General features: G+C 38.7%; 1 protein-coding gene and 1 long non-coding RNA gene across 3 annotated transcripts in view; one reads left to right on the forward strand and one right to left on the reverse strand.

Moving 5' to 3' along the window:
* The window catches only part of RCOR1 (REST corepressor 1), a 123,812-nt gene that overhangs the window by 74,176 nt on the left and 23,242 nt on the right, over window positions 1-26,394 (forward strand). For both annotated transcript variants that reach the window (XM_070593333.1, XM_070593332.1), the window contains exon 4: window positions 26,308-26,360. In XM_070593333.1, coding sequence (XP_070449434.1) covers window positions 26,308-26,360 — 53 coding nt within the window. The remainder of the gene's footprint in view (window positions 1-26,307; window positions 26,361-26,394) is intronic.
* On the reverse strand, window positions 30-14,385 carry LOC139079308 (uncharacterized). Its single transcript, XR_011532835.1, has 3 exons — window positions 14,169-14,385; window positions 13,843-14,023; window positions 30-790 (listed from the first exon to the last, which is right to left on the reverse strand). It is a non-coding gene; the product is annotated as an uncharacterized lncRNA (long non-coding RNA).

Consider the following 26,394-nt stretch of genomic DNA (forward strand, 5'->3'; position numbering starts at 1 on the left):
GTTTATAATGGAAAGCAGAACTGCAGAAGGAAGTGTAATGGCATTTCTGATGCCTTTATTGTGCTGGGGAAGACCTTTTAAGTATTTCCTGTTTGTGTTTTTTTTTCTCCTTTGAGCGCTTGCAGTAACTTTCAAAAGCGATTTATTCCATTTTTGAACATGTTGTTCTTTCTAACAGAGAGCTGGCAGTCTGCCTCCCTGTACTTTTTTAAGCTTCGTTTTCCTGTACTCTGCTAAATGAGTTGACTTCCGTATGAGTCTTTTAGGTGCTCAGTCATCCTGCCTCCGTTACTGTCCCAGTCGAAGTTAAACTTGCCTCGTTGCTGCAAGTGTTTTTCAGATGGTTGGATTTCCGGGTTTCTTTTCATCTCTTGCCTTCCTGGGTATGTTCTCGGTGGTCGCAATGGCCATCTTAAATAATGGTGCCCAGAACGGAATGTGAAGGACAGTGAGCATTTGTTGAGCCTCTGTGGCATGCACTGTAGTAAAATGTCCCCCGTGCTCCTGTGTCATTCAGTCCTCACAGCAACCCAAGAGGAAAGCTGTGTCCCCATTTTACGGATGGCGCTAAGTGGTGGAGCCAGTGGTAGGATCCGGGTTGCTGACTCTTCCTCTGGTCGCGCTCTCAGCAGATGTCTCAGGTTGAGTTCATCAAGTCTCAGTCCTCTCTTCGTTTCAGCCACCTTTCTTCTCTTATTATAGTTCAAGATTATATTGGTACTTTTTGCTGTTCTGTTACCTGTTGGCGTCTTTGGAATCAGAATTTAATTTTAATATTGTTTCATTTTTCCTAGACAGAGAAGAAAAGAGCAGAATATGAAAAGCTAATACACTTTTAAACAATGGTATCACCTAAAATAAATTTGCAATTTTGATGTAAGCCCTGCCAGTATTCGTTAAAACTTTAAACTTTTAAAACCAATCTAAAAGTAGCATTTATATATTCTTGGAAGTTCAGAAGACACAGAAACATATAAAGAAACAACTTGCCCATTATTTCATTACCCAGAGATAACTGCTGGGATATTTTTCATCCTTTGTTTTTCTCCTCTGTGCATATTTATATAAGTGAGATAATGGTATTTCTATATATGTGAGTGTGTATGTGTCTTGTGTATTGTCTTCCTGAACATTTACTTAAGCATTTCTCACATTGTTAGACCCCCTTGTAAACATTTTAAATAGCTGTGTAATACTCTATCATATGGCTATATCAGTGTTTTTAACCATTCTTCTATTGAAAATTTAGGTTTTTTCTAATTTATTGCTATTGTAAAAGAAGATTGTAGTGAAAAACTAAATCATAAGGTTTGTCCTCTTTTTCTATTTATTTTTTGTTATGTTTTTAGTATTTTCTTAAGATATATCCCTAGGAGTAGAATTGTGGGTTGATGAGAATGTTTAATTGTTCAAGAACAGGATGTGAACACAGTGTGGTTCCTTGATGTGAGTGAGGTTCCTCTTAGGAGATGCTCATTTGTGGAGCTTTGGGAATCATACTCCTTGAGTAGTAGTCTAATCACAGTTAGCCCTTAAAATGTAATTGTAGTGTTAATGCAAACAAGTATACACAATCTGTTCTCTTTGCCATCTATCATTGCCCCCTCAACTCCTCTCCCCACAAGTATATAGGCAAAAAAGAAGTCTTTTCTATTTTCCTTTCTTCTTTATTTTGAAAGAATGTGGAAATCTTGGTTGTCCAACAATGATTCTGACTTTACGTGGAAATAGATTTGGAACATACATAGATTTCTAGCAGATATCCATCCCCATGTGTAAGCGTGTCTGTAGATCCCTGGCTTTTCCAGTGTTGGTTTCTTCCCTCTCAAGTAGCTGCTTAGAGCTCTGCCTCTTAGAGTTATGGCAAGTTTACAAAATTATTTTGTCGTTATAAAAATAAATGATGTGGAAATTTCAAACAATACAGAATGTGTAATGTAGACAAAGTCCTCTCGTCATCACTTTTTTTTACAATGTATGTGCTTTTTCTAATATTTTTATACATATTAATATATGAATTTTTACCATAAAATATGAGTTCAGCAATTTGCTTTTAACAGTATCTCTGGGACTTTGTTCTATCCCAATACATTTACAATTACCTACTTTTTAACTAACAAGTATGGGTGTACTATAATTTAGTCTTTTTTTTTTTTTCAAACAAAATTCCCTATCAATGGCTCTTTGAAATCGTTTAGTTCTTTATTTTTTTTTTTAACTCGCTTTTAAAAAGCTGTAGTGAACATTTTGATATCTTTAGGATAAATCCCTAGGAATAGAGTTCCTAGGTCAAGGAGCAAATATAATATTTCTCCTCCTCCTTTTTTTTAAAAAACATAGAATTAATTTTTAGAGAAGTTTTAGGTTCACAGCCAAATGGAGCAGAAAGTACAGAGATTTTCTGTATACCCCTGCCCCTGCCCATCCTCCCCTCACTGTGGACATTCCTCATCAGAGTGACATTTGTTAGAATCAGTGAACCTGCACTGATACATTATTATCATCCAGAGTCCATAGTTTACATTAGGGTTCACTCTTCTGTTGTACATTTTATAGGTTTTGACAAACGTATAATAACATGTATCCACCATTGTAGTATCATACAGAATAATTTTCCTGCCCTAAAAAGTCCTCTGTGCTCTATTTATGCACCCCTCCCAACCCCCTAACTCTTGGCAATCATTCTTTTTACTGTCTCCATAATTTTGCCTTTTCCAGAATCTTGTATAGTCGGAATCATACAGTATGTAGCTTTTTCAGATTGGCTTCTTTGACTTAGTAATAATAGATATTTGAGGTTCTTCCATGTGTTTTCATGGTTTGATAGCCCATTTTCTTTTTATTGCAAATAATATTTCATTGTCTGAATGTACCACAGTTTGGTTATTCATTCACCAACTGAAGGACATGTTGGTTGCTTCCAAGTTTTGTCAATTATGAATAAAGCTGCTATAAACATCTGTGTGCAGGTTTTTGTGTGGACGTAAGTTTTCGACTCCTTTGGGTGGATACTGGGGAGTGGGATTGCTGGAACATATGGTAAAAGTATGTTTAGTTTTGTAAGAAGTTGCAAAACTGTCTTCTGAAGTGGCTATACCATTTTACATTTCTACCAGCAGTGAATGAGAGTTCCTGTTGCTCCACATCCTTGCCAGTATTTGGTGGTGTCAATATTTTGGATTTTGGCCACTGAAAGAGGTATATAGCTTATTTTCTTTCAAACTAAAAAATAATACACACAGTAAGACCTGAAACCATAAGACTTCTAGAAGAAAATATAGGCAGTACACTCTTTGACATCAGTTGTAAAAGGATCTTTTCAGACACCATATCTTCTTGGACAAGGGAAACAATAGAAAGAATAAACAAGTGGGACTTCATCAGACTAAAGAGCTTCTACAAGGCAAGGGAAAACAGGATTGGAACAAAAAGACAATTCGCCAACTGGGAAAAAAATATTTGCAAATCATATATCTGACATAGAGTTAATCTCCATAATATATAAAGAACTCACATGACTCAACAACAAAAAATCAAACAACCCCATCAGAAAATGGGCAGGGAATATGAACAGACATTTCTCCAAAGAAGATATACAGATAGCCAGTAGGCACATGAAAAGATGCTCATCATCACTAATCATCAGGGAAATGCAAATCAAAACTACACTAAGATATCACCTTACACCCATTAGAATGCCTATAGTAACCAAGACAAAAAATAACAAATGTTGGAGAGAATGTGGAGAAAATGGAACCCTCATATGCTGCTGGTGGGAATGCAAACTGATGCAGCCACTATGGGAAACAGTACGGAGATTTCTCAAAACATTAAAAATAGAAATACCATATGACCAGCCATTCCACTATTGGGTATATCTATCCAAAGAACCTGAAATCAGCAATTCAGAAAGACTTATGCACCCCTATGTTCATTGCAGCATTATTCACAATAGCCAAGAGTGGAAGCAGCCTAAGTGCCCATCGACTGATGATTGGATAAAGAAGATGTGGTATATATATACACTATATACAATATATATACAATAGAATACTACTCAGCCATAAAAAATGACAAAATTGTCCCATTCACAACAACATGGATAGACCTTGAGGGAATTATGTTAAGTGAAATAAGCCAGATAGAGAAAGACAAACTCCATATGATTTCACTCATATGTGGAAGATAAACACACATGGACAAAGAGAACAGATCAATGGTTACCAGGGGGTGGGGGGTGGGAACAAATGTTGAAGGGGCGTACCTGTAAGATGACTGACAAATAGTACTGTACAACTGAAATTTCACAGTGTTGTAAACTATTATAACCTCAATTAAAAAAAATACATATTAAATAAAGTAAAATAGTGAAAAATATCCTATGTCTCTCAAGGTAACCGCTGTTATGTTAATTTTCTGGGTCTGTTAATCCCTATAAACTTATCTTGTTTTTTCTAAATGCTAATGTAATATGAGTGTTTCATAGTTTAAGCATTTCTAAACAGTGCAGCAGAGAACATCATTGAGTTGGGGTTGCTAGGTCAAATGATACATACATTTTAAATTTTATAGATTTTTTTTTCATTTTTCTTCTAAAGAGTTGTATGAGTGTGCCTATTTTCCAAAACCTCCCTAGCACTGGGTATATTAATTCTTTTCTTTAGAAATTTTTTAAAATTGTTTTTAATTGTGGTAAGATATACACAACATAAAAGTTACCATCTTAACCATTTTTAAGTGTACAAATCAGTGGTATTTAGTACATTCACACTGCTGTCCAACCATTCTCCGGAGCTCATTTCATCTTGCAAAACTGAAACTCTGTACCCATTAAACAACAACTCTACATTTTCGCCTCCCCCAGCCCCTGGCAACCGCCATTCCATTTTCTGATTCAATGAATTTGACGACGCTGGGTACTTCATATAAATGGGATCATGCAGTATTTGTTTTTTTTGTGACTGACATTTCCCTTGACATAATGTCCTCAAGATTCATCCACGTTGTAACATGCGTCACAATTTCCTTCATTTTTATGGCAGAAATATCCTATTGTATAGATATATCACATTTTGTCTATCCATTTACCCATCAGTGGACACTTGGATTGTTTCCACATTTTGCCCATTATGAATAATACTGCTATGAACATGGATGTACAGATATGTCTTTGAGACCCTGCTTTTAATTCTTTTGGGTATATACTCAGAAGTAGAATTGCTGGATTTGGTAATTCTGTTCTTTTAATTTTTTGAGGAACCTCCATACTGCTTTCCACAGAGGCTGTACCATTTTATAGTCCCATTAACAGTGCACAGGAATTCCGATATCTCCACATCCTTGTCCACACTTGTTATTTTCTGTGGGTTTTTTGGGGGGAGATAGTAGCCATCCTAATGAGTGTGAGGTGGTATCACTTTGTATGGCATAATAATTTTTTTTAAAACTTTGCTAAACTGATAGGAAAGGATTTTATTAGTTATTGCTAACGCTGAGTATCTTTGTATTTTGACCTTTTAATTCTTCTATAAAAATCAGTCAAACCTTACATTATTTTTGTTTGATTTGTTTTCTAAAAATTATATTTAGTTAAATCTATTAATCTTATTCATGGCTTCTAGTATAGCGTCACGCTGAAAAAGCCGCCCCTTCCCGCAAAATATTACAGACATAGATGCCTGCGTTTCTTCTGTCCTCCCTTCTTTCTTCTTCTTTCCTCATTTAAATCATTGTTCTATCTGGAATACTGAATTCTTTTCCCCTTCACTTATGTTAAATTCATACACACACACACACATGCACACTTTGGTCTATTTCTGGACTCTTGATTTTGTTTCATTGATGTATCTGTTGATTCCTGATTTGATACCATTTTTATTCTTCTCAGTGTTCCTGGCTCATGTGTTTGTTCTTCTAGGTGAATCTTAGGCTCATGTTACCAAGTTCGCTCCAAAAGTATCTCGATTGGGGTTTTATAAATGTGAAGCTTGGTTTCATTCACATTTTTATTGAGCAGCTTTGTGTGCCTAGTAGTGTACCAGAATGAGGGATTCAGGAAGCTTATATTCTAATGGAGAAAGAGGGGGAAAATGAACATGTAAACAAATAATTTATATGTACTTCCTCTAGTCCAACTCTTTCTTTTTAAATGTGAAAAACTGAGGTCAAGAGAAGTTAAGTCAAATGCTTAAGGCCCCACAGCTAGTTAGTAGCCAGGTTTGGGCTAGATTTCTGGTCTCCAGACTGCATTTATTAAACACTTCTGCTTTCATATGCTGCTCCATTTAGTAAACTGTAATTAAATACTTAAAGCATTAGTGGTATTACACTAGTTGCTTTCAGCTGTGTCTAAGTAAAACTTCTTTAATGAGAGATACAACCTGTGGGGTATAGCTAGAAAATGTGCCTTATAGAAACACTTTTCATCTAGAGGAAATGTAAATAATTCCGGGTAGCACAGATAAGAACAATAGGATTTCAGTAGTATTAAATGATTGTGGAAAATCACTTGATGGAACAATGACATGAGATATAGGGGACAAAGGTGTGAATGAAGGTTGAATCATGTAGTGGAATCTGGCATTTGGACAGACAGTGAGGGAAACTGAAAAATGTTCACTAATGGGAGAAGAGGACAGTTGGTTCTTACATTATTTTAGCATCAGGCATCTCCTGTGTACTGTTAGTGTTCTGATGCTCCCCTTGGAACCCAGCAGAAAGTGGTACATTTTCTTAGGTAGAAACAAGGGAAGTATTGGGGACAGTTGACATTTGAGTAAATGAATAAGAGATCGCTGGCTGGACAAGGGGCACAGGTGCACTTTAGACAGACGAAAAGATAGCATTTGCACAAGCATGAAAATGTGGGAGGAAATGCAATGCTTTATTTTTGAGACCTGCTTGGCTGTGACACATGTTGTCCTTAGCGATGTGAGAGCTATGAAACTAGAAAGGCACGCCGACTCCTTAAAGGGATGAGGATTTTTGCTTTTTGGTGAGGTCATAGTAGTTAATAACATTGTGAAAGTCAGCTCATATATGTGTGCTTTCACCCCTTACGCCTACCACCCAGCCTCCTTTCCCTCTGATAACTGCTAATCTCTTCTCTTTGTTCATATATTTGTTTATCTTCCACATATGAGTGAAATCATATGGTGTTTGTCTTTCTCTGTCTGGCTTATTTTGCTTAACATAATAGTCTGAAGGTCCATCCATGTTGTTGTGAATGGGATGATTTTGTCTTTTGTTATGGCTGAGTAGTATTCCATTGTATATATACACCACATCTTCTTTATCCATTCATCAATCCATAGGCACTTGGGTTGCTTCCACCTCTTGGCTATTGTGAATAATGCTGCAGTGAACATAGGAGTGCATAAATCTCCTTGAATTGTTGATTCAAGTTCTTTGGCAAATACCCAGTCGTGGGATAGCTGGATCTTATGGTATTTCTATTTTTAATTTTTTGAGAAATCTCCGTACTGTTTCCCATAGTGGCTGCATCAGTTTGCATTCCCACCAGCAGTGTATGAGGGTTCCCTTTTCTCTACATCCTCTCCAACATTTGTTGTTTTTTTGTCTTGGTAATTATAGCCATTCTAACATGTGTAAGGTGATATCTCATGGTAGTTGTTTGTTTTTTTTTAAGATTTTATTTTTTTCCTTTTTCTCCCCAACCCCCCCCCCCCCGCCCCAGTACATAGCTGTATATTGTTAGTTGTGGGTCCCCCTAGTTGTGGCATGTGGGATGCCGCCTCAGTGTGGCTTGATGAGCGGTGCCATGTCTGTGCCCAGGATTCGAACCGGCGCAACCCTGGGCCGCCTGCAGCGGAGTGCGCGAACTTAACCACTCGGCCATGGGGCCGGCCCCTCATGGTAGTTTTGATTTGCATTTCCCTGATGATTAGTGATGTGGAACATCTTTTCACGTGCCTCTTGGCATTCTGTATGTCTTCTTTGCAGAAATGTCTGTTCATCTCCTCTGCCTATTTTTTGATCAGGCTGTTTGTTTTTTTGTTCTTTAGTTCTGTGAGTTCCTTGTGTACTATGGAGATTAACCCCTTGTCAGATAGATGATTTGCCAATATTTTCTCCCAATTGGTGGGTATCTTTTTGTTTTGATCTTAGTTTCTTTTGCCTTGCAGAAGCTCTTTAGTCTGATGAAGTCCCGCTTGTTTATTTTTTCTTTTCTTTCCCTTGTCTGAGAAGACATGGTATAGGAAAAGATCCTTTTAAGTTTGATGTCAAAGAGTGTTCTACCTATATTATCTTCTAGGAGTTTTATGGTTTCACGTCTTACCTTTAAGTCTTTAATCCATTTTGAGTTAGTTTTTGTGTATGGCAAAAGATAATGTCTACTTTCATTCTTTTGCATGTGGCTGTCCAGTTTTCCCAACACCATTTATTGAAGAGACTTTCCTTTCTCCATTGTGTGTTCTTAGCTCCTTCGTCAAAAATTAGCTGTCTGTAGATGTATGGTTTTACTTCTGGGCTTTCAGTTCTGTTCTATTGATCTGTGTGTCTGTTTTTGTACCAGTACCATGCTGTTTTGGTTACTGTAGCTTTGTAGTATATTTTGAAGTCAGGGATTATGATGCCTCCAGCTTTGTTCTTTTTTTCTCAGGATTGCTTTAGCTATTCGGGGTCTTTGGTTGCCCCATATGAATTTTAGGATTGTTTGTTGTATTTCTGTGAAGAATGTCATTGGGCTTCTGATTGGGATTGCATTGAATCTGTAGATTGTTTAGGTAATATGGACATTTTTAACTATGTTTATTCTTCCACTCCGTGTGCATGGAGTATCTTTCCACTTCTTTATCTTATCCTTGATTTCTTTAAATAATGTCTTTATAGTTTTCATTGTATAGGTCTTTCACTTCCTTGGTTAAATTTATTCCTAGATATTTTATTCTTTTTGTTGTGATTGTCAATGGGATTGTATTCTGGAGTTCTCTTTCTGTTAGTTTGAGTATAGAAATGCAACTGATTTTTGTAAGTTGATTTTGTACCCTGCAATTTTGCTGTAGTTCTTGATTGTTTCTAATAGTTTTCTGATGGATTCTTTAGTGTTTTCTAGATATAAAATCATGTCATTTGCAAACAGCGAGAGTTTCAGTTCCTCCTTGCCAGTTTGGATTCCCTTTATTTCTTTTTCTGGCCTAATTGCTCTGGCCAAAACCTCCAGTACTATGTTGAATAAGAGTGGTGAGAGTGGGCAACCTTGTCTTGTTCCTATTCTCAGAGGGCTGGCTTTTAGTTTTTGCCAGTTGATTATGATATCGGCTCTGGGTTTGTCAGATATGGCCTTTATTATGTTGAGGTACTTTTCCTCTATACCCATTTTATTGAGAGTTTTTATCATAAATGGATGCTGGATCTTGTCAAATGCTTTTCTCTGTGTCTATTCAGATGATCCTGTGGTTTTTATTCATCATTTTGTTAATGTGGTGTATCACATTGATTTGCCCGTGTTGAATTATCCCTGTGTCCCTGGTATAAATCCCACTTGATCGTGGTGTATGATCCTTTTAATGTCATACTGTATTCAATTTGCCAATATTTTGTTGAGGATTTTTGCATCTATGTTTGTCAACGATATTGGCCTATGTATTTCCTTTTTTGTTTTGTCCTTGTCTGGCTTTGGGATCAGGGTGTTGTTGGCCTCGAAAAGCTGTTAGGAAGTGTTCCGTCGTCTTCAATTTTTTTGAATAGTTTGAGAAGGATAGACATTAAATCTTCTTTGAATGTTTGGTAGAATTCTGCAGAGAAGCTATCTGGTGCTGGACTGTTATTTTTTGGGAGGTTTTTGATTACTGTTTCAATCTCTTATAATTGATCTACTCAGATATGAGTCTAAGAATGTATCCATTTCTACTAGATGGTCTAATTTGTTGACATATAGTTTTTCACAGTATTCTCTTATAATCCTTTGTATTTTTGTGCTATCTGTTGTAACCTCTCTTTCGTTTCTAATTTTATTTTTATTTATTTGAGCCTTCTCTCTTTTTTCCTAGTGAGTCTGGCTAAGGGTTTCTCACTTTTGTTTACCTTCTCAAAGAACCAGCTCTTAGTTTCATTGATCCTTTCTACTATTTTTTTGGGTTTTTTTGGTTTCAATTTCATTTATTTCTGCTCTCATTTTTTTTCTTCTTCTCCTCGTCCCTCCTCCCTCTTCTCTCCCCCTCCAAAGCCGCCCCAGTACATAGTTGTATATTCTAGTTGTGAGCGCTCTCATTTTTATTATTTCCCTCTTTCTGCTGACTTTGGGCTTTGTTTGGTCTTCTTTTTCTAGTTCTGTTAGGTGTAGTTTGATTGCTTATTTGAGATTTTTCTTGTTTGTTACGGTTGACGTGTTTTGCTATGAATTTCCCTCTTAGGACCACTTTTGCTGCATCCCATATGAGTTGGTATGGTGTATTTTCATTTTCTTTTGTATCCAGATATTTTTTTATTTCTCCTGTAATTTCTTCAATATCAATATTTGTCACTTTCCCAGCTTTTTTCTTGTAGCTCATTTCTAGTTTCATAGCATTATGGTCACATAAGATGCTTGAGATGATTTCATTCTTCTTAAATTTATTGAGGCTTCCCTTGTTTCTCAACACATAGTCTATCTTTGAGAATATTCTGTGTGCACTTGAGAAGAATGTATATTCTGCTGTTTTTGGATGGAATGTTCTATATCTATATTTAGTCCATCTGCTCTAGTTTTTTGTTTAGTTCCACTATTTCCTTGTTGACTTTCTGTCTGGATGATCTATCCATTGATGTAAGTGGGGTGTTAAGGTCCTCTACTATTATTGTGTTGCTGTTAATATCTCCTTTTAGGTCTGTTGATAGTTGCTTTGTGTACTTTGGTGCTCCTGTGTTGGGTGCATAGATATTTATGTGTTAATGTCCTTTTGGTGGCGTGTCCCTTTTGTCATTATATACTGCCACTCTTTGTCTCTCATTGCCTTTTTTATCTGGAAGTCTGCTTTGTCTCATATAAGTATGGCTACACCTGCTTTATTTTGTTTGCCATTAGCTTGGAGTATCATCTTCCATCCCTTCACTCTGAGCCTGTGTTTGTCTTTAGAGGTGAGATGTGTTTCCTGGAGGCATCATATTGTTGGGTCTTGTTTTTTAATCCATCCAGCCACTCTGTGTCTTTTGATTGGAGAATTCAATCCATTTACACTTAGATTTATTATTAATATATGAAGGCTTAATGCTGCCATTTTATCACTTGTTTTCTGGTTGTTCTGTATTTCCCTTGTTTCTCATCCCATGTATTTTGGACTGTGAATTTAGTTTGATGGTTCCCTATGATGGTTTTCTCTGTTTTCTCTTTATTTATCATTTGTGTCTCTGCTCTGATATTTTTTTTGTGTGTATGTGAGGAAGATTGACCCTGTGCTAACTTCTGTTGCCAATCTTCCTCTTTTTTTTTTCTCCCCAAAGCCCCAATACATAGTTGTATATCCTAGTTGTAGGTCACTCTAGTTCTTTTGTGTGGGATGCTGCCACGGCATGGTTTGACAAACAGTGTATAGGTCCATGTCTAGGATCTGAACCGGTGAATCCCAGGCCACTGAAGCAAAGCACATGAACTTAACCAAACTCAGCCATGGGGCTGACCTCTCTGTTCTGATTTTTTGTTTAGTGGTTACTGTCACGTTTGTATAAAAGATCTTGTAGATGAGTAGTCCATTTTTGATAGGCTCTTATTTCCTTAGTCTAAGCAGGTTCCATCCTTTTCCTCTTCTCCATCTAAGTTATTGTTGTCACAACTTATTCCGTTTTGTGTTGTGAGTTTGTAGTTAAACCAAAGTGATTATAGTTATTCTTGATGTTTTCCTTCCCTTTATCTTTAATGTTATAATTTAGTGTTTCTTAACCTGTTCTGATAGGAAGCTGCAATTTTCTGGTTTTGTCTGCCTATTTTATCTCTTTGCGCAAGGCTTTGTAAACCATTTCTTTTTTTTTTTTTTTTTCAGATATGCCAGCCTTCTTGGTCCTTTCTTGTTGGGAGGGAGGTCTTATGACAATGACTCCCTCAACTTTTGTTTATGTGGGGAAGTTTTTATTTCTCCATACCTGAAGGATATTTTTGCTGGATAAAGTATTCTTGGCTGAAGGTTTTCTTTCTTCTTTTTTTTTTTTTTCCTACTTTATCTCCCCAAACCCCCCCATACATAGTTGTATATCTTAGTTGTGGGTCCTTCTAGTTGTGAGAAGGTTTTTGTCTTTCAGAATTTTGAATATATCATTCCACTCTCTCCCAGCCTGTAAAGTTTCTGCTGAGAAATCTGCTGAAAGCCTAACAGGAGTTCCTTTGTAGATTATTTTCTTTTGCCTTGCTGCCCTTCATAGTTTTTCTTTGTCATTGACTTTTGCTAGTTTTACTGATATATGCCTTAGAGAAGGTCTTTTTATATTGATGTAATTAGGAGTTCTGTTGGCTTCTTTTGCTTGTAATTCTAGCTTGTTCCCTAAGTTTGGGACGTTCTCAGCTATTATTTCTTTGAACAAGCTCTCTCCTCTTTTCTCTCTTCTCTTCACCTGGAATACCTGTAATCCTTATGTTGCCTCTCCTGAGTCAGATATTTCTCACAGAATTTCTTCATTTCTTTTTAGTCTTAGTTCTTTCTCCTCCATCTGAATCATTTCTATATTTCTGTCCTCTAAATTGCTAATTCTGTCCTCCATAATACCAGCGTTTTTATTTAAGGACTTCAGATTTTTCTTATTCATTATATTTTTCATCTCCAACATTTCTGATTGGTTTTTCTTTATAGTTTCAATCTCTTTTGTGAAGAATTCCCTGTGTTCATTAATTTTATTCCAATTTCATTGAACTGTCTCTCTGAGTTTTCTTGTGACTTGCTGAGTTTTTCTCTGATAGCTGTTTTGGATTCCCAGTCATTCAGATTGTGAAGTTCTGTGCCTTCAGGGTTGATTTCTGGATGTTTGTCTTTTTCCTTCTGGTTTGGAATATTAATAGACCTTTTCATTCTATTTGATGGGGTGGATTTGTGCTTTCACATAGTGGTAGTATCTGGTTGCAGATTCCACCTGCCGCCAATAGGGGAGGGGCAGAAGCTATGTTTTCTGAGCTGGCCACGATCGCTGTCAGCTGTGCCTCTTTAAGCCTGGGCCACTCTGTGGGACTGCAGTGGCACTGTGGGCTCTCCTACCAGATGGGAAAGTTATCACATCGGGGCTCAGGTCTGCTACCACCTGCTCTCACTGTCTCACCAAGGCATGCTCCCACCTTGGGGGCTGCTACAATGCTATGGGTGTTCATAGCAGCCAGGAAATCATTCACCCAGGTGCTTAGATCTGCCACTGCCTCTTCTTAAGGTGACTCCTTATGATGTGCTTGATGGGTTGGACTTGCCCATGGGGTCTGAGCCTGGGACCACAGTAGCACTGTGGGCTCTCCCACTGGACGGGAAAGTGACCACATGAGTGTTTAGGGCTTCTATTACCTGCTCTCATAGTCCCACCAAGATGCACTCCCACCTCTGGGTCTGCAGTGGTACTGTGGGCATTGGCAGCAACCGGGAAATTGTTCACCCAGACACACACATCCACTGCCTTTTCTTCCTAGGTCGTGCTGGCCATTGTGCTTGGTGGGTAGGGTCTCCCCACCGGTCTGAGCCTGGGCCGCTCCCTAGGACCAGGGCGGCACTGGGCTCTCCCACTAGATGGGAAAGTAATCAGGCAGGGGCTCAGGGCTCCCACGCACTCTCATGTGCTCCCACCCTCGGGGCTGCAGCGGTACTATGAGTGCGCTAGCCAGAAGAGTAGCTACATGTGTGCACAGGGCTGCTGGGGGGCCAGAGAGTGCCCACCTACCTGCACCACCTCTTCCGGGGTAGTCCATCCACCTTCAGATAGATGTATAGCTGTGTGGGTCTCTCAGGTGTTATCTTGTGCTGGGTGGGTATCCTCTGTTGATCAAGGAATGTCAATTTAGTTGTAGTTGGAAGGGGAGAGATAAAGGGAACAGCTCACTCCACCACGTTGCTGATGTAACCTAGGGAGGAGATTTTTTGAGGGATTTTTACCTAGAAGCAATATGATTTACATAGGAAAGTTCTGGACAGCCTGGCTCTTTGGTAAGAGCTGGGACTGGAAGTGGTGTTGATGCAAGTCCTAGTTGGAGAAGTTGATGCTCTTACTAGGCCAGTGCTGTTAAAAGGAGGCTTGAGTGGAGATTTAGGAAGACAAATCAGCAATGTCAGGAGTGTATGAACTGCTCAAAGGTGGTGTGGAAATCATAGGAGTGTGAGGTTAGTGGGTGGTCCAGGTGGCCTTTCACATGCCTTTGAAGTGGGATGCTATACATCTAAGCTTATCTGCATTGTTCCATCATTTTCCCCCACATTTTTATTGAAGAGTCTACTAGGCACTCTGTTTCTGTGATATGCCATCATCTTATTGGTTCTGTTCCCTAGTCCCATTGTGATGTGTGCAGCTGCCCTCCTGCATGGATGCCCCCTCTACTCCCACCTGTGGGCATCCTCCTCACCATTCCTGGCTGCCCTCCTTGGGGACTCCCTCTTCGTCCCACTTGGGCTGCACCCTAGATGCCCACCTTGCTTGCCCCCAGCAGTGACTTTAGGACAGTCTTCTATTCGTGGAGATGCTGCTGCAGCGAATTTAGTACAGACTTTGTATAGAGAGGCAGTTGAAATTAGCAGAACAAAGTGGACGTGTTAGTAACAAGAAATCTCAAAAAGCATTTTTACTGAATAGTGGTGGTGTTTTTGAAATGTGTGTAGAGTTAGACCAGATCTTATTCCCAGTCTGGTTCACTTTACTGTTTTAAGGAAAACAAAAATGTTTACCAAAGCAAGTGTGGTCAAATGTAATATAAAACTGTGGTCTGGGAGAATTCTTAGAAGGGAATTTTAGAAGAGAGAATATGTTAGGAAAAGGAGTAACCTGAGGATGATTGATTCAGTGTTTGATTCTTTTTAAGGTATGGCTTGAAAGGTGAATGGGAGCTAGAGGGGAAACCAGTGTACAGCCATGCCCACTGTTGATAGTTTCCTGAAGAAGCGAATTTCCTAGACTCAGCTGCTGTTGCCTTGGGCATAGAAATTACCAAGGTAACTTTTGGCTATTGGGAATCAGTAAAACAGATGGTTTCACTTATTTATGCATTATGTATTTTATAGGTTATATATAATCAGTGCTTTTGTTGTGTTTGCATTTTTTTATTTTATAAAAATGATGAGAAACTGGTACAGTTTTAAAAAGCTCTTGTCTCATTGTTAAAGACAAAATCATTAGCTATTCCAGAGACAATCAAGCTGGATGATTTTTTAAGCTGGCTGACTATTAACTGTAAAGAAAGAAATTAACACATATAACATGTTAGACATATAGAATTTAAAATTGTGTCGAAAGACAAAGTCAAATTAGAGATTTTAAAATAAATTATTAGCTTTCATGGAATGAGAACCCTCCTTAGACCTGCAACAAACAAAAAAGTTGTTTCTGCATTAGGGCGTCTGACTTCACTACCCCTTTTAGGGATTATATTGTTTGTGCAAGTTTCATAGGTATATAGCAAATGTCTAAACTTTCATGTAAGTATATAGTCAGTGTCAGCAGTCTATTCAGAACGTTCCAGTTCCCTATAAAGTCAGAAGACTGATGGTTGACCAGAGGCCCTATGTAGTCTAACCCCACGTCTGCCCTCCTGAACTTAGCTAAAACATGCTCCCTAGAGCCTTTTCTGTTCTCTCTGTCTGGAATACGCTTTTCCCGAGTGTCCACATGGCTCACTCCCTCCGTTCTCCTTGTCATTGCTTAAATGTTACTATCACAGAGGCCCTCCTTGACCATACTGTAAAATGGAGACCACTGCTGCCTACCTTCTTTTCCTTCACTCCATTTATCACCACCTGATGTAGGGGTATTTATGTGTCTCTCCACGACACTAAACATTGATGAGCGGAGGAGCTTGATGTTTGCTCAGTTCTCTGTCTGCCCCCTCTTGGCGTGTGGTAGACGTATCATAAATACTTGTCCAGTGAATGAGAAAGTGATGGGGGTATGGATGCTCCTTTGTGTGGAGATTTGCAAATATAGGCTATTTGGCTATTTGTTCTGCAGCTTGGGTCATCTGGAATCCTCTAAAATTTTCTTCTTTGCCACTTACTTACTCAGTAAGTATTTGCGTGACTGCATATGTGCTGGGCACTGGAAGAGTACAACGCTGACAAGTCCCTGCCCAGGTACAGCCTAGAATCTAACGGGAAGCTGCCCTGGTAAATTCTAAGTCCCTTGACGGGAGGGGAAAGTGCACTCAAAGTTCTCTCTGTTCTTTGACTGGAGTGTGTGCTGGGGTAGGGATAGGATAAGCTAATATTGGTTTCCAGCTTTTTTATAAATAAATGGCTATCAAAGAGCTTGTGATTAATATGCTATTTAGTGTGTGAAAATAATTTTTACCATTTTTATCTTCTTTTAAGTGTTCTGGAGTTAACTAAAATGTGCAAAACTTACTAGAAGAGACATAGAGCTGAATTTACAAACTGTAGTGGCAGTCCTCCATTAAAAATCAAGGATTACTTTACCCTTTAATCATATCAATGTGTCTTATCTTCATCCTTTTAAACTTAAATTTCATTTTTGTTAAGTTATCATAATTTATTTATCCTTTGTCTTCACAATGGACATTTGTTTCCAGCTTTTTACTATTACAACTGTTACTCCTAGGAACATTCTTTGACCAATTTCTTGGTATCCATCTGGAATGTAGATATTCAGCTGAGAGATCAGTGCCAAATTATTTTCCAAAGTGGTCACACTGGTTTATTCTTCTACCAGTAAAATATTTTCTCCATTCCTTCTCCAATAATTGCCATTCTTGGACTGCATTCTAGACAATCCAGTGAGTTTAACATTGCTTCTCATACCAAGGAATTTTGCTGGTTTTTTTTTTTTTTTTTAAGATTTTATTTTTTTCTTTTTCTCCCCAAAGCCCCCCAGTACATAGTTGTATATTCTTCGTTGTGGGTCCTTCTAGTTGTGGCATGTGGGATGCTGCCTCAGCGTGGCTTGATGAGCAGTGCCATGTCCACACCCAGGATTCGAACCAACGAAACACTGGGCCGCTTGCGGTGGAGCGCGCGAACTTAACCACTCGGCTACGGGGCCTGCCCCAGGAATTTTGCTATTTTTGTTAGGTGTGATAATGGCATTGTGGATCTGTAAAAAATGTCCACATTTTTAAGAATATGCATATTGCTATACGGTCATGTATGGCTTAACAACAGGGATCCATGTTCTGAGAAATGTGTCGTTAGGCTATTTTGTCATTGTGTGAACATCGTAGACTGTCGTTACACAAACCTAGACTATACACCTAGGTTTTATGGTACTAATCTCATGGTACTACCATCGTATATGCTGTCTATCATTGACCAAAACATGGTTATGTGGCACATACCTATATAGGGGGCTGAAATAACTGGGATTTACTTTAAAATTCTTCAGCAAATATAAAGCACAATTTTGGGTCAGTTAACCAGATTGGAATACAGACACAGATTAAAGTGTTGTTTCAATGCTAAATTTACTGTTCTGTGGTTATGTAAAACAATATGCCTACTCTTAGAAAACGTATGCTGAATATTTAAGAGTACAGGGCCATAATGTAGGGCATTTTGAAATGGTTCAGAAAAGAAATTACATATATACATGAAGCTTGTTTTTATTATTATTATTTTTATTTCTCCTTTTTCTCCCTAAAGCCCCCCAGTACATAGTTGTATATTTTTAGTTGTGGCATGTGGGATTCCGCTTCAGCATGGCTTGATGAGCGGTGCCATGTCCAAGCCCAGGATCTGAACTGGGAAATTCCTGGGCCCCCTGAAGCGGAGTGAACTTAACCACTCAGTTACGGGCCAGCCCCTGTTTTTATTATTAAAAATAGTCCATAATTCCTTCACCTTATCTTGTGGCTGTAACCACATTAAAATTTTGCTTTCATATCTTTTCTGTGTGCTTATGTGTACTCGAATTTTAAGCACAAATGGATCATACTGTATGTAATAGTTTTTCAACTTTAATTTTCCCATGATGAAAAATTAAACTGAGTATTGATCCTGAATAATATCCTATCATACACCTTAATTTTTTTAACCACATCCTTATTCTTGACTAATTTATATTTTTTCGATTCTTCCCTATTAGAAATAACACATGAATAGGCAGGAATTTATAATATCCTTTTCCAGTAGAAACAAAAACCTTCCTCAATTCTGTGGATCAGGTTTCCCAGTTAAGTGCATTCATAGTTCTTTTTCTCTGGCACTTATGACAATTGGGATTAATTGTTTGTGTAATTATTTCTCTCCAGCCAGACTGAGTTCTATGAAGGCAGAGACTGACTGTTTTAATCATGGCTGTATTAAGCAACACTGGGCACACAGTAGGGCTGAAAGATTTATTGAATCAGAGGAGAATAATTAAATGTAAAACATATTAGTTTATTATAAAATGTCACCCTTCTGCAACCAACTTTGAAAGCACAGGTTTCTTTTACTGGGTGAGGAAACCATCTCCCACCCCCTCAAGATTCAAGCATTGAAAATGATAGGATTTACAATGGGAATACCTGCCCCCTCCCAACACACATGCCCCTATATTCTCATTATACCACTGTGCGGTTTAACTTCCATTTTCAGAGCCAAAGAAACAGGGGCCTGCACAGGGGAAGTGACTTGTCTAAAGTTTGTGGTGGGCAGAGCCTTATATCCCTGTGCACTTCCTATAACCTAGCCTCCCTCTGTGTTTCCCTTGGCCATTTGAATCTCACTTAGGACCCCTGTTTCCTGTGTCCTTGTACACAGGTGGATTGTAGTGAGGGCAGGACCATTGTATAACCCTGCCTTTTCAAACCTAGGTAAAGGGCAAATGTGTCTATGAAGTAAGATTTGTATACAAGCTATAAGGTGTATACAAGCTATAAGAAGTTGCCAGGATTTGCAGAATTCTAAATCCTCCTTCTGACCACCCTTCCTCCCCTGCTCATAACCCCTCAGCAGGAGGTGGGCCTGAAATAGATAATTTTAAAAAGAACCTCATAAGTCACTGAGAGGAAATTTTTTTGCGTGATTGACATTCACAACTCACAAATTCACACATCTCATTTTATATAGTAGTAACGTAGAATACACATTTCTTCTTGTTTCAGTGGTTCTGATATTGTCATAATATTTGTAATACAAAAACCTTAAAGTTTTGTGCTTGTTGGGATGATTTTTATCACATTAAAATGGGGAATGTTATCAAATCCATGATCTTTATACATTAATATTATGTTCTAATGCATTGATTCTCAAAACTGGCCCACCATAGTCACGTGGGAGGATTGTAAAAACAAACCAAAAGCATCTAGTGTGCAGTCGATTGTTTCCTTGCTCTAGGTGTTTCATTTTCTGAAATTCACCAAGCTGGGCCCTTTTGTGTATGCTTTTCTCTGTGCACACCATACTTTATAAAAACTAGATATTTGCATAAAGTATGCATATACATCCATGCCCATATATACACATGCGTAAACATGCATGCATACATACATGTATACACACCTACGTACATACATGAAACAGGGTGGAGCCCAAGAGTCGGTATTTTGAAGAAGTTTATCAGATGGTTCTCAGCGGTCAGGATTGAGAAGTGCTGAATTAGAGCGCAGCTCTGTTGGAGTTCAAGGACTGGGCTTGGTTTGTCTTACTGCTACATGTGTGGTTCTGCATTGCACCCCTTAGCTCTAGTTGAATCTCACAAATGTTTATGAAGGAATTAATTTTAGTAATACTTTACATTTGTTTATTTTGACTCCTCTACTACTTAGTGCAGGATTAGAGCAGGATATCTTATTTTACTCTTTTTATAGGTGAGGAAATAGGTTAGCCTGCAAGTTCCTGGTAAGTTCCAAAACCAAGGACTTTGATTCATGGTCCGGGGTGCTTTCCAGTGTAGTCTACTGTGAGGTTATGGGTGAGTCAACAGTGTCAGTCTTTTTTTTTTTTTTCTCTTGTGATGTCAGGGAGTGTTGCCTTTAGTTAAGGGAGATGCAGACCTTGTTTGAGCGTGATTCCTTCTTTCAGCTTACATTGTACAAAGCAAAACATATATGAGAGCAAATGAAATTGTCTCGAGTACACAGTTACCTTTGGACGGACTCAGGCATTAAGAAAGTTTACTTGAGGAGTGAGCCCAGTGACGTAGCAGTTAAGTTTGAGCTCTCTGCTTCAGCTGCCTGGGGTTCACTGGTTCAGATCCCACGTGCGGACGTACGCACCGATTATCAAGCCATGCTGTGGCGGGCATGCCACATCTAAAGTAGAGGAAGACGGGCACGGATGTTAGCTCAGAGCCAGTCTTCCTTAAAAAAAGAAAGTTGACTTGATGTGAAAGAGATGCAAGGGGATAGTGTGTCACTACACGGATTTTATTCTTCACTATGGGCTTTGGGCAATTTTAAGGAGAGAAGTGGTTAATTAGTCACAGCTAAATGTCCTTCTAGTAATGATCAGTTTTTAAGATATGAAAGATTCTACATATGCCTTTCTGGAGGATGCACCAATATGTAAGTACTGGAGTAAAGGGGGGGCGGGAATGCTCTTAACCTTTTTTTATTGAATTTTTTTTTAATGCACACCATAAAAGTTTAAAGTTAACACTAAAAACTTTTTCAGTTTACTCATAAAATGTTTAGCCCTGGAAAGTACTTTTTAAATCATAATAATCAATCCACTCTTGTACTGATAAGGAAACTGAGTCACAGAGAGGGCGTTAGAGCTTATCAAAAGTCATAATACTGGATAGAGGGGGGATGTAGAGATGTAGATTAGGTAGAAATAGATGCCAGAAGCTGAATTGAAATGTGTATGGCTTACTGTAGGGTATTCATATTTCTTATTTCTGCTTGATCAGATTGTCTATGGGTTGGATTTTGTAGTATTTACTAGGGTGCAGTGGGTAGGGGGGGCTTTCTATAAAGAAGGATTTTAGCAAAACTACACTAAGATATAGCATTTTCACAAAGAATGTGCATTTTATTACTGACTTGGAAGGACTGGTTCATTATATTATACTCTGGCAGAGCCTCCCTGGCTTATCTTGTTTCTTGCGCCCTTTTTTCCCACCGAAGTTATTTGGAGGGACCATTGACACGTTAACTGCAGTAATGCCTGTGCCCACCAGGTGGCATGCTTGCTTTACTTAAATGATTTAAGCTCATTTTGATTCTCCGTGAGTTACAGTGATAATTCATTTCTTATTTTAATAATAAAAGGACGTGCCACGATATTTGTTATCATATTCTTGAAGAAAATTTTGGAATACTCAGTTTGAGTTATGAGAAAGAAATTGGTGCCATGTTTCCTTTATAGTACCTAATGCTGCTGCAAATGTTACGAGAACAAAATCTTTTAAAAGCGGTATTAAGGCTATAGCTTTGTCCTCATCCCACCTTATGATGGCAGCCTCTTGCTCTGCATAGAATATGCAAGATCACAAGGTGTTCTGAATCTCTGCAGTCTCCAGGGAGAGGGAAGGGGTGAGTTAAGGTTGCTGTGGTGATTTTCACCTGCGTTCTTCCCCTTTTTTGCGGTTGAATTTGAGACTCTTACTAAAGGCACGAAGGGCGTTTAGTTTCATTGGATTAAAACAAGAGTATAGAAACAAATGAAGCCTAATACAAGGGAGCCATTTGCCTGTTACCCTTGGTTTCTGTCACTTCCCTTGTCAACCATGGTTCTGTTTTCTTAACTGCGTCCAAGCTAGATAGACTGTATTGATTAGCCCTGCTCAGTTCTCCGTAGCTTGGAAACTTTTACCTGAAGTGCCCTTCTCCCTCTATCTGCTGTCTTCATGAGATAGGGTAGCGTTTAGAGGTTTAATGCCATGGGTCCTGGGATCAGACACTCTGAGTGTATATAAGTCCTGTTTCTGCTGTTTACCAGCTGTGTGACCCTGGCCGAATTTCCTAACTTTTCTGAGCCTCAGTTTCTTCATTTGTGAATGGAAATGATAAAAGAATTATTGGAGAGGATTAAAAAGATAATCCTTGTAAAGAGCTGAGAATACTGGCTGGCATGTAGCAAATTCTCAAATTTTAGCTACTGTTACTCAATATAGCTTAGTCAGTATGGCTGTTGAATCTTTAGGAAGCTTTTCTTGATTTATCCTCATCATTATCATCACTTACTGATTACCTGGCATTCCCACATGCTATCCTACATCTACACTGTTATTTTATGTATTTGTGTTCTATTCTGTTACCTGGATATTGTTTCAAGCTACTGCAGGAAATCTTTTTTTGTGTGTGTATTTTATATCTACTTTGTACAGTGTTCTGTACATAATAAGGGTAGTTCAATAAATGTTTGACTAGGTTTTAGGAATTTTGTAAGTTTTCTTGATGAATCTCACACACACTCTACCATTAAGCGATGTTACCTTCAAGATATAACTCATTCACCTATTGATTCCATAAGAGTAAGTTCTTATCAAAAAAACCAGTGGTTTGTACAGTGTGTGTACTTAAACAGTCAGAGTGATGCGTGTCTTTGTCCATCCTAATCTAAGATTAGACAGTTCTCCTTGGTGGTTTCCTAGGGGTTTTCAAGTTTTTAAAAATATTGCATTATGCAGTGGTATAGAATTGTTTTTAAAGCAGAGTATACTTAACCCAGTGACTGATGCTTCTGCTTCTGTCTGACAGATTGGAATGTCAGCTAAGCTGCACAAGGCAAGCTTGCTGCTTCTTGCACCCAGATGACTCCCTGCTACTGCGCCTGTGCATTGGGGAGGGCTGGTGGGTGCAAATGCCCAGGCCCAGGCCCATGGAAATGTCCTGGCATTTCCTTAGCCACACGAACTTTGCTCATTGTCCTGATCACAGCTTACTTAATGACTCTCTGCCTAAAGTGCCTCCTTACCCCAAGGTTGGGATTGACTCTGGTTAACCTTTAATCTTATAGAGGCAAAATCAAGATTATTGTTGCCAGAGATAAGAAAGTATTGGGAAAGTCCCCAAGGGTCCCTGTTTTCTTTGCTTCAGAGCAGTTTGTCTCAGATAGCTTGTATTTCTCTCGCTTCCCTTCCTGTTTCATCTTTTATCCACCACCTTAAGCATCTGGTTATCCTTTGGTTTTTATGAGGACAGTTGTGAGTGGATTTTATTTTTGTGGGTTGAAAGCGTATTTTTGCTTAAGGAAACCACATGGGAGGTTTTGAAATATGCACACGCTCCATTTTCATCACGTCCTATCAGCAGCTATTGGCATGCTCTGCAAAGCAGTAGGGTAGCTGGTGGGGAAGGCATTGGGGATTCTAGAAACTACGGTAGGTAGCCATGTCCCGTGTTATTAAAGGAAAAGAGCTGAGGACTTTGTAGAGTAAGATGGCAGTAAGAGACAAGGCCTGTCAGCAGCATTATTTGTGCACATGGCTATATTCTGGATTAACTCTAGTCTAAAACATTTCGTGAGGAGGAGAGGGGAAAAGGAATTCCTACTGTGGTGTAGTTTTCACAGTTAGGTGATAACCCCTCTTTACTGGTGAGAGCTACTTCCGGGACAGGTCAAGGAAGTTGTAAGCTAACAAAATCTTAAATATAGTGCTTACCGTGTGTCAGGCTCCACTCTCTGTGAACTCATTTTGTCAAGAGACAGAGTCAAGATTTAACCTGGGTCTTTCTTACCCCATACCGAACCTGTGTGCTGCCTTTTAACTTGGTGGAAAAAGGACCTGAAATGTTGACGTTGTATGTACCACAGCAGCCCCAGCATTCGTTCAGCAAATGTTTGTCTAATATTTGTTGGATATTGGGGAAAATTAAAAGAATGAAAAATTGTTTTTTTGCTAGTAGGTACCAGATGGTAATTCTCTTCAAGTTGCGAGGCTTTCCCCATATATTATTTCATCACACCTTAGAGCCACCTGGTACACACACCAAGTAACTTCCTTTGATTGGCTGTGACAGAGTTCTTTCTTCCTTTGATTGGCTGTGACAGAGTTCTTTCTTCTTCATTTGATTGGCTGTGATAGAGTTCTTTCTTCCTTTGATTGGCTGTGACAGAGTTCTTTCTTCCTTTGCTTTAGAATTGAGTCTTCGGATGTTCTCCAAGGAAATCTAAAAGATGTGTGATTTTGAAGGCCCCTTTAGTAAGAATACCTGCTGTTTATGACATGGCAGATGTTATATCCGACCTTAGCTGCGGCAACCTGAATCCACTGTTTTAGTCTCTTTTACTATTCCTACCACTAGCTAATTGTTATGTTAAAAAACAAAGGAGCACATGAAAATAGAATACTATCAAAGAATGCTTTTGTTTCTCTTGTAATTTTTTAGTTACCTCTGTGTGGAGACAATGGAGACAGGCTTAATGGAGCCTGCTACTGATGTAGCAGAATGGATTCTGCCCCAAGAACTGTGGGCAGGGCCAGTGGCAGCCCACTTCAGGGCCTCCTGCATCGCTCATTCCGCCTGTGCATTTACTTGCTTAAAGATCATGTGACTGACTGCTGACTGTGCACACATCACACGTTCCTTACTCGCCTAAGATAAACAGTGGTGTCTGGAAATGGGTATGCTCACAGAGTTGAGATTGTACAGCAGAAGTTTGAGGTTTGTTTATTGTTCATTCACCAAATATTTATTAAAAGAAGGAACCCTTAAAGCAGACCTTATCTAGGATTGACCCTTAGTTCACTATAGACTGTTTTGCTCTCCCCTTACATATTCTTGCCTTGAACACATCTCATTATCTAGTTTTTATCATCTGACTTGCAGTCCATCCCCCGGAGTCTAGCGTGCTACCACTTGCATCTGGGTCTCCTCCGGCGTGAGCCTCCACGCGTCTCAGCAGAGCTCTGGCCAGGTGTGCCAAGCCGCCTTTGTGCAGCCTCACCTTATGTTAGCCCCCTCCCCTTTTTTGGGGGGGAGGACTTCAGAACATTTTTCTCTTATTTGGGAAAATCCACCCTATTGTGAAGTAATCAGTAAGGGACCACTTCTGAATAATTTGCTCCCCCATTTTTAAAATCACCAGTTTTGATTTTTGTAGCAAACTAAGGTTATTTAGTTTGTCATTGACTGACTCTCAGGTAAATTGGAATTTTACTATATTCTGAGTGAAGTAACCATTCAGTTTGTAAATATTTTACATGTTAAAAAAGGAAATTGAAAATTAGTGCCTTAGTATTGAAATTCATATTGAGTTGCACTATGTATAGTTACTGTTTGAATTAAATTGACTTTTTCTTTTGTCAGTGGAACATTTTTTCTCCTAGTATTAGAATACATGCCAATAAAAGAGTTTGAATTCTTTTTCAAAGCTGATTTCTTTTTCCTAAATTGGTTGTCAGCTGTACCACGATTAGGAAGGATGGTTGTGGTATAATTGAATAGCCTACTGAGACTTAGAAGCTCTGACTTTTATTACGTTTCTTCTGTTTGTGTAACGGTGGGTAAGTGAACCACTCTGAGCCTCTTTTCTCAGCTCATGGCACCTGGAGAGTGAGGTTTGGGGGAGAGAAGGGACCGGGGCTAGTGGGAATTTTACCGTTTGTTTCATACAATCATATGCTACTTTTTTTTTTGAGCTTGTGTTATTTTTGTAATTTATAAAGAAAAGACGTACATGAATTTAAGGAAGTGCTATTGATTAGTAGTCTCTTATTCTTCTGGAAGAAAGACTAGAACATGCAGAGAGGAAGTAGATTCATCTCTGGAGGTGGCAGCTGCTTCTGGAGATTGAGTCAGTTCGTTTTCCGGGGTGTTTTCCTTATGCTGGAAAGCTGGCGCTGCCTCCTTGTGTTGGAGGTGGAAAGCAAATACCAGGCATTGGGTCAGATAATTTATCTCTTAGATTTTTTTTTTACTTAAAAATAGGTTGCTTGTTCTTCGACCTCAGCTGAGACTAAAAATGAACCCCCATTTAATATTTCTTTTTTATTTCTGAATAATTATTTTCAAAGTACCAAAGTAATACTTACCATAGAAAATTTAAGTAGAACCAAATTTTAAAAAAATCATAATCTTACCATCCAGAGAGAAGTACTGTTAATGTTTGAGTATATTTTCAGCCATTTCCCTGTGGGATTTCTGTATGTAAGATTCATAATGGGATCATATTATATGATTCTGTTTTATTACTGTCTGTTCTTTATTGTTATTCTTGTGCATGGCTGGCCTGAAATACATACACACCATAACAGTTCTAGTGCTCATAGACTGTGCTCTGTTCCTCGGTTTGTTCACTGGCCTCTTGTCCTGTCTTTCAGTGGATGAATACATTGCCATTGCCAAAGAGAAGCATGGGTACAACATGGAACAGGTAATGACTTGGTTTTCTTTTGTTGTTAAAGATG

Source organism: Equus przewalskii, chromosome 25, assembly GCF_037783145.1.
Source record: "Equus przewalskii isolate Varuska chromosome 25, EquPr2, whole genome shotgun sequence".
Taxonomy (NCBI): domain Eukaryota; kingdom Metazoa; phylum Chordata; class Mammalia; order Perissodactyla; family Equidae; genus Equus; species Equus przewalskii.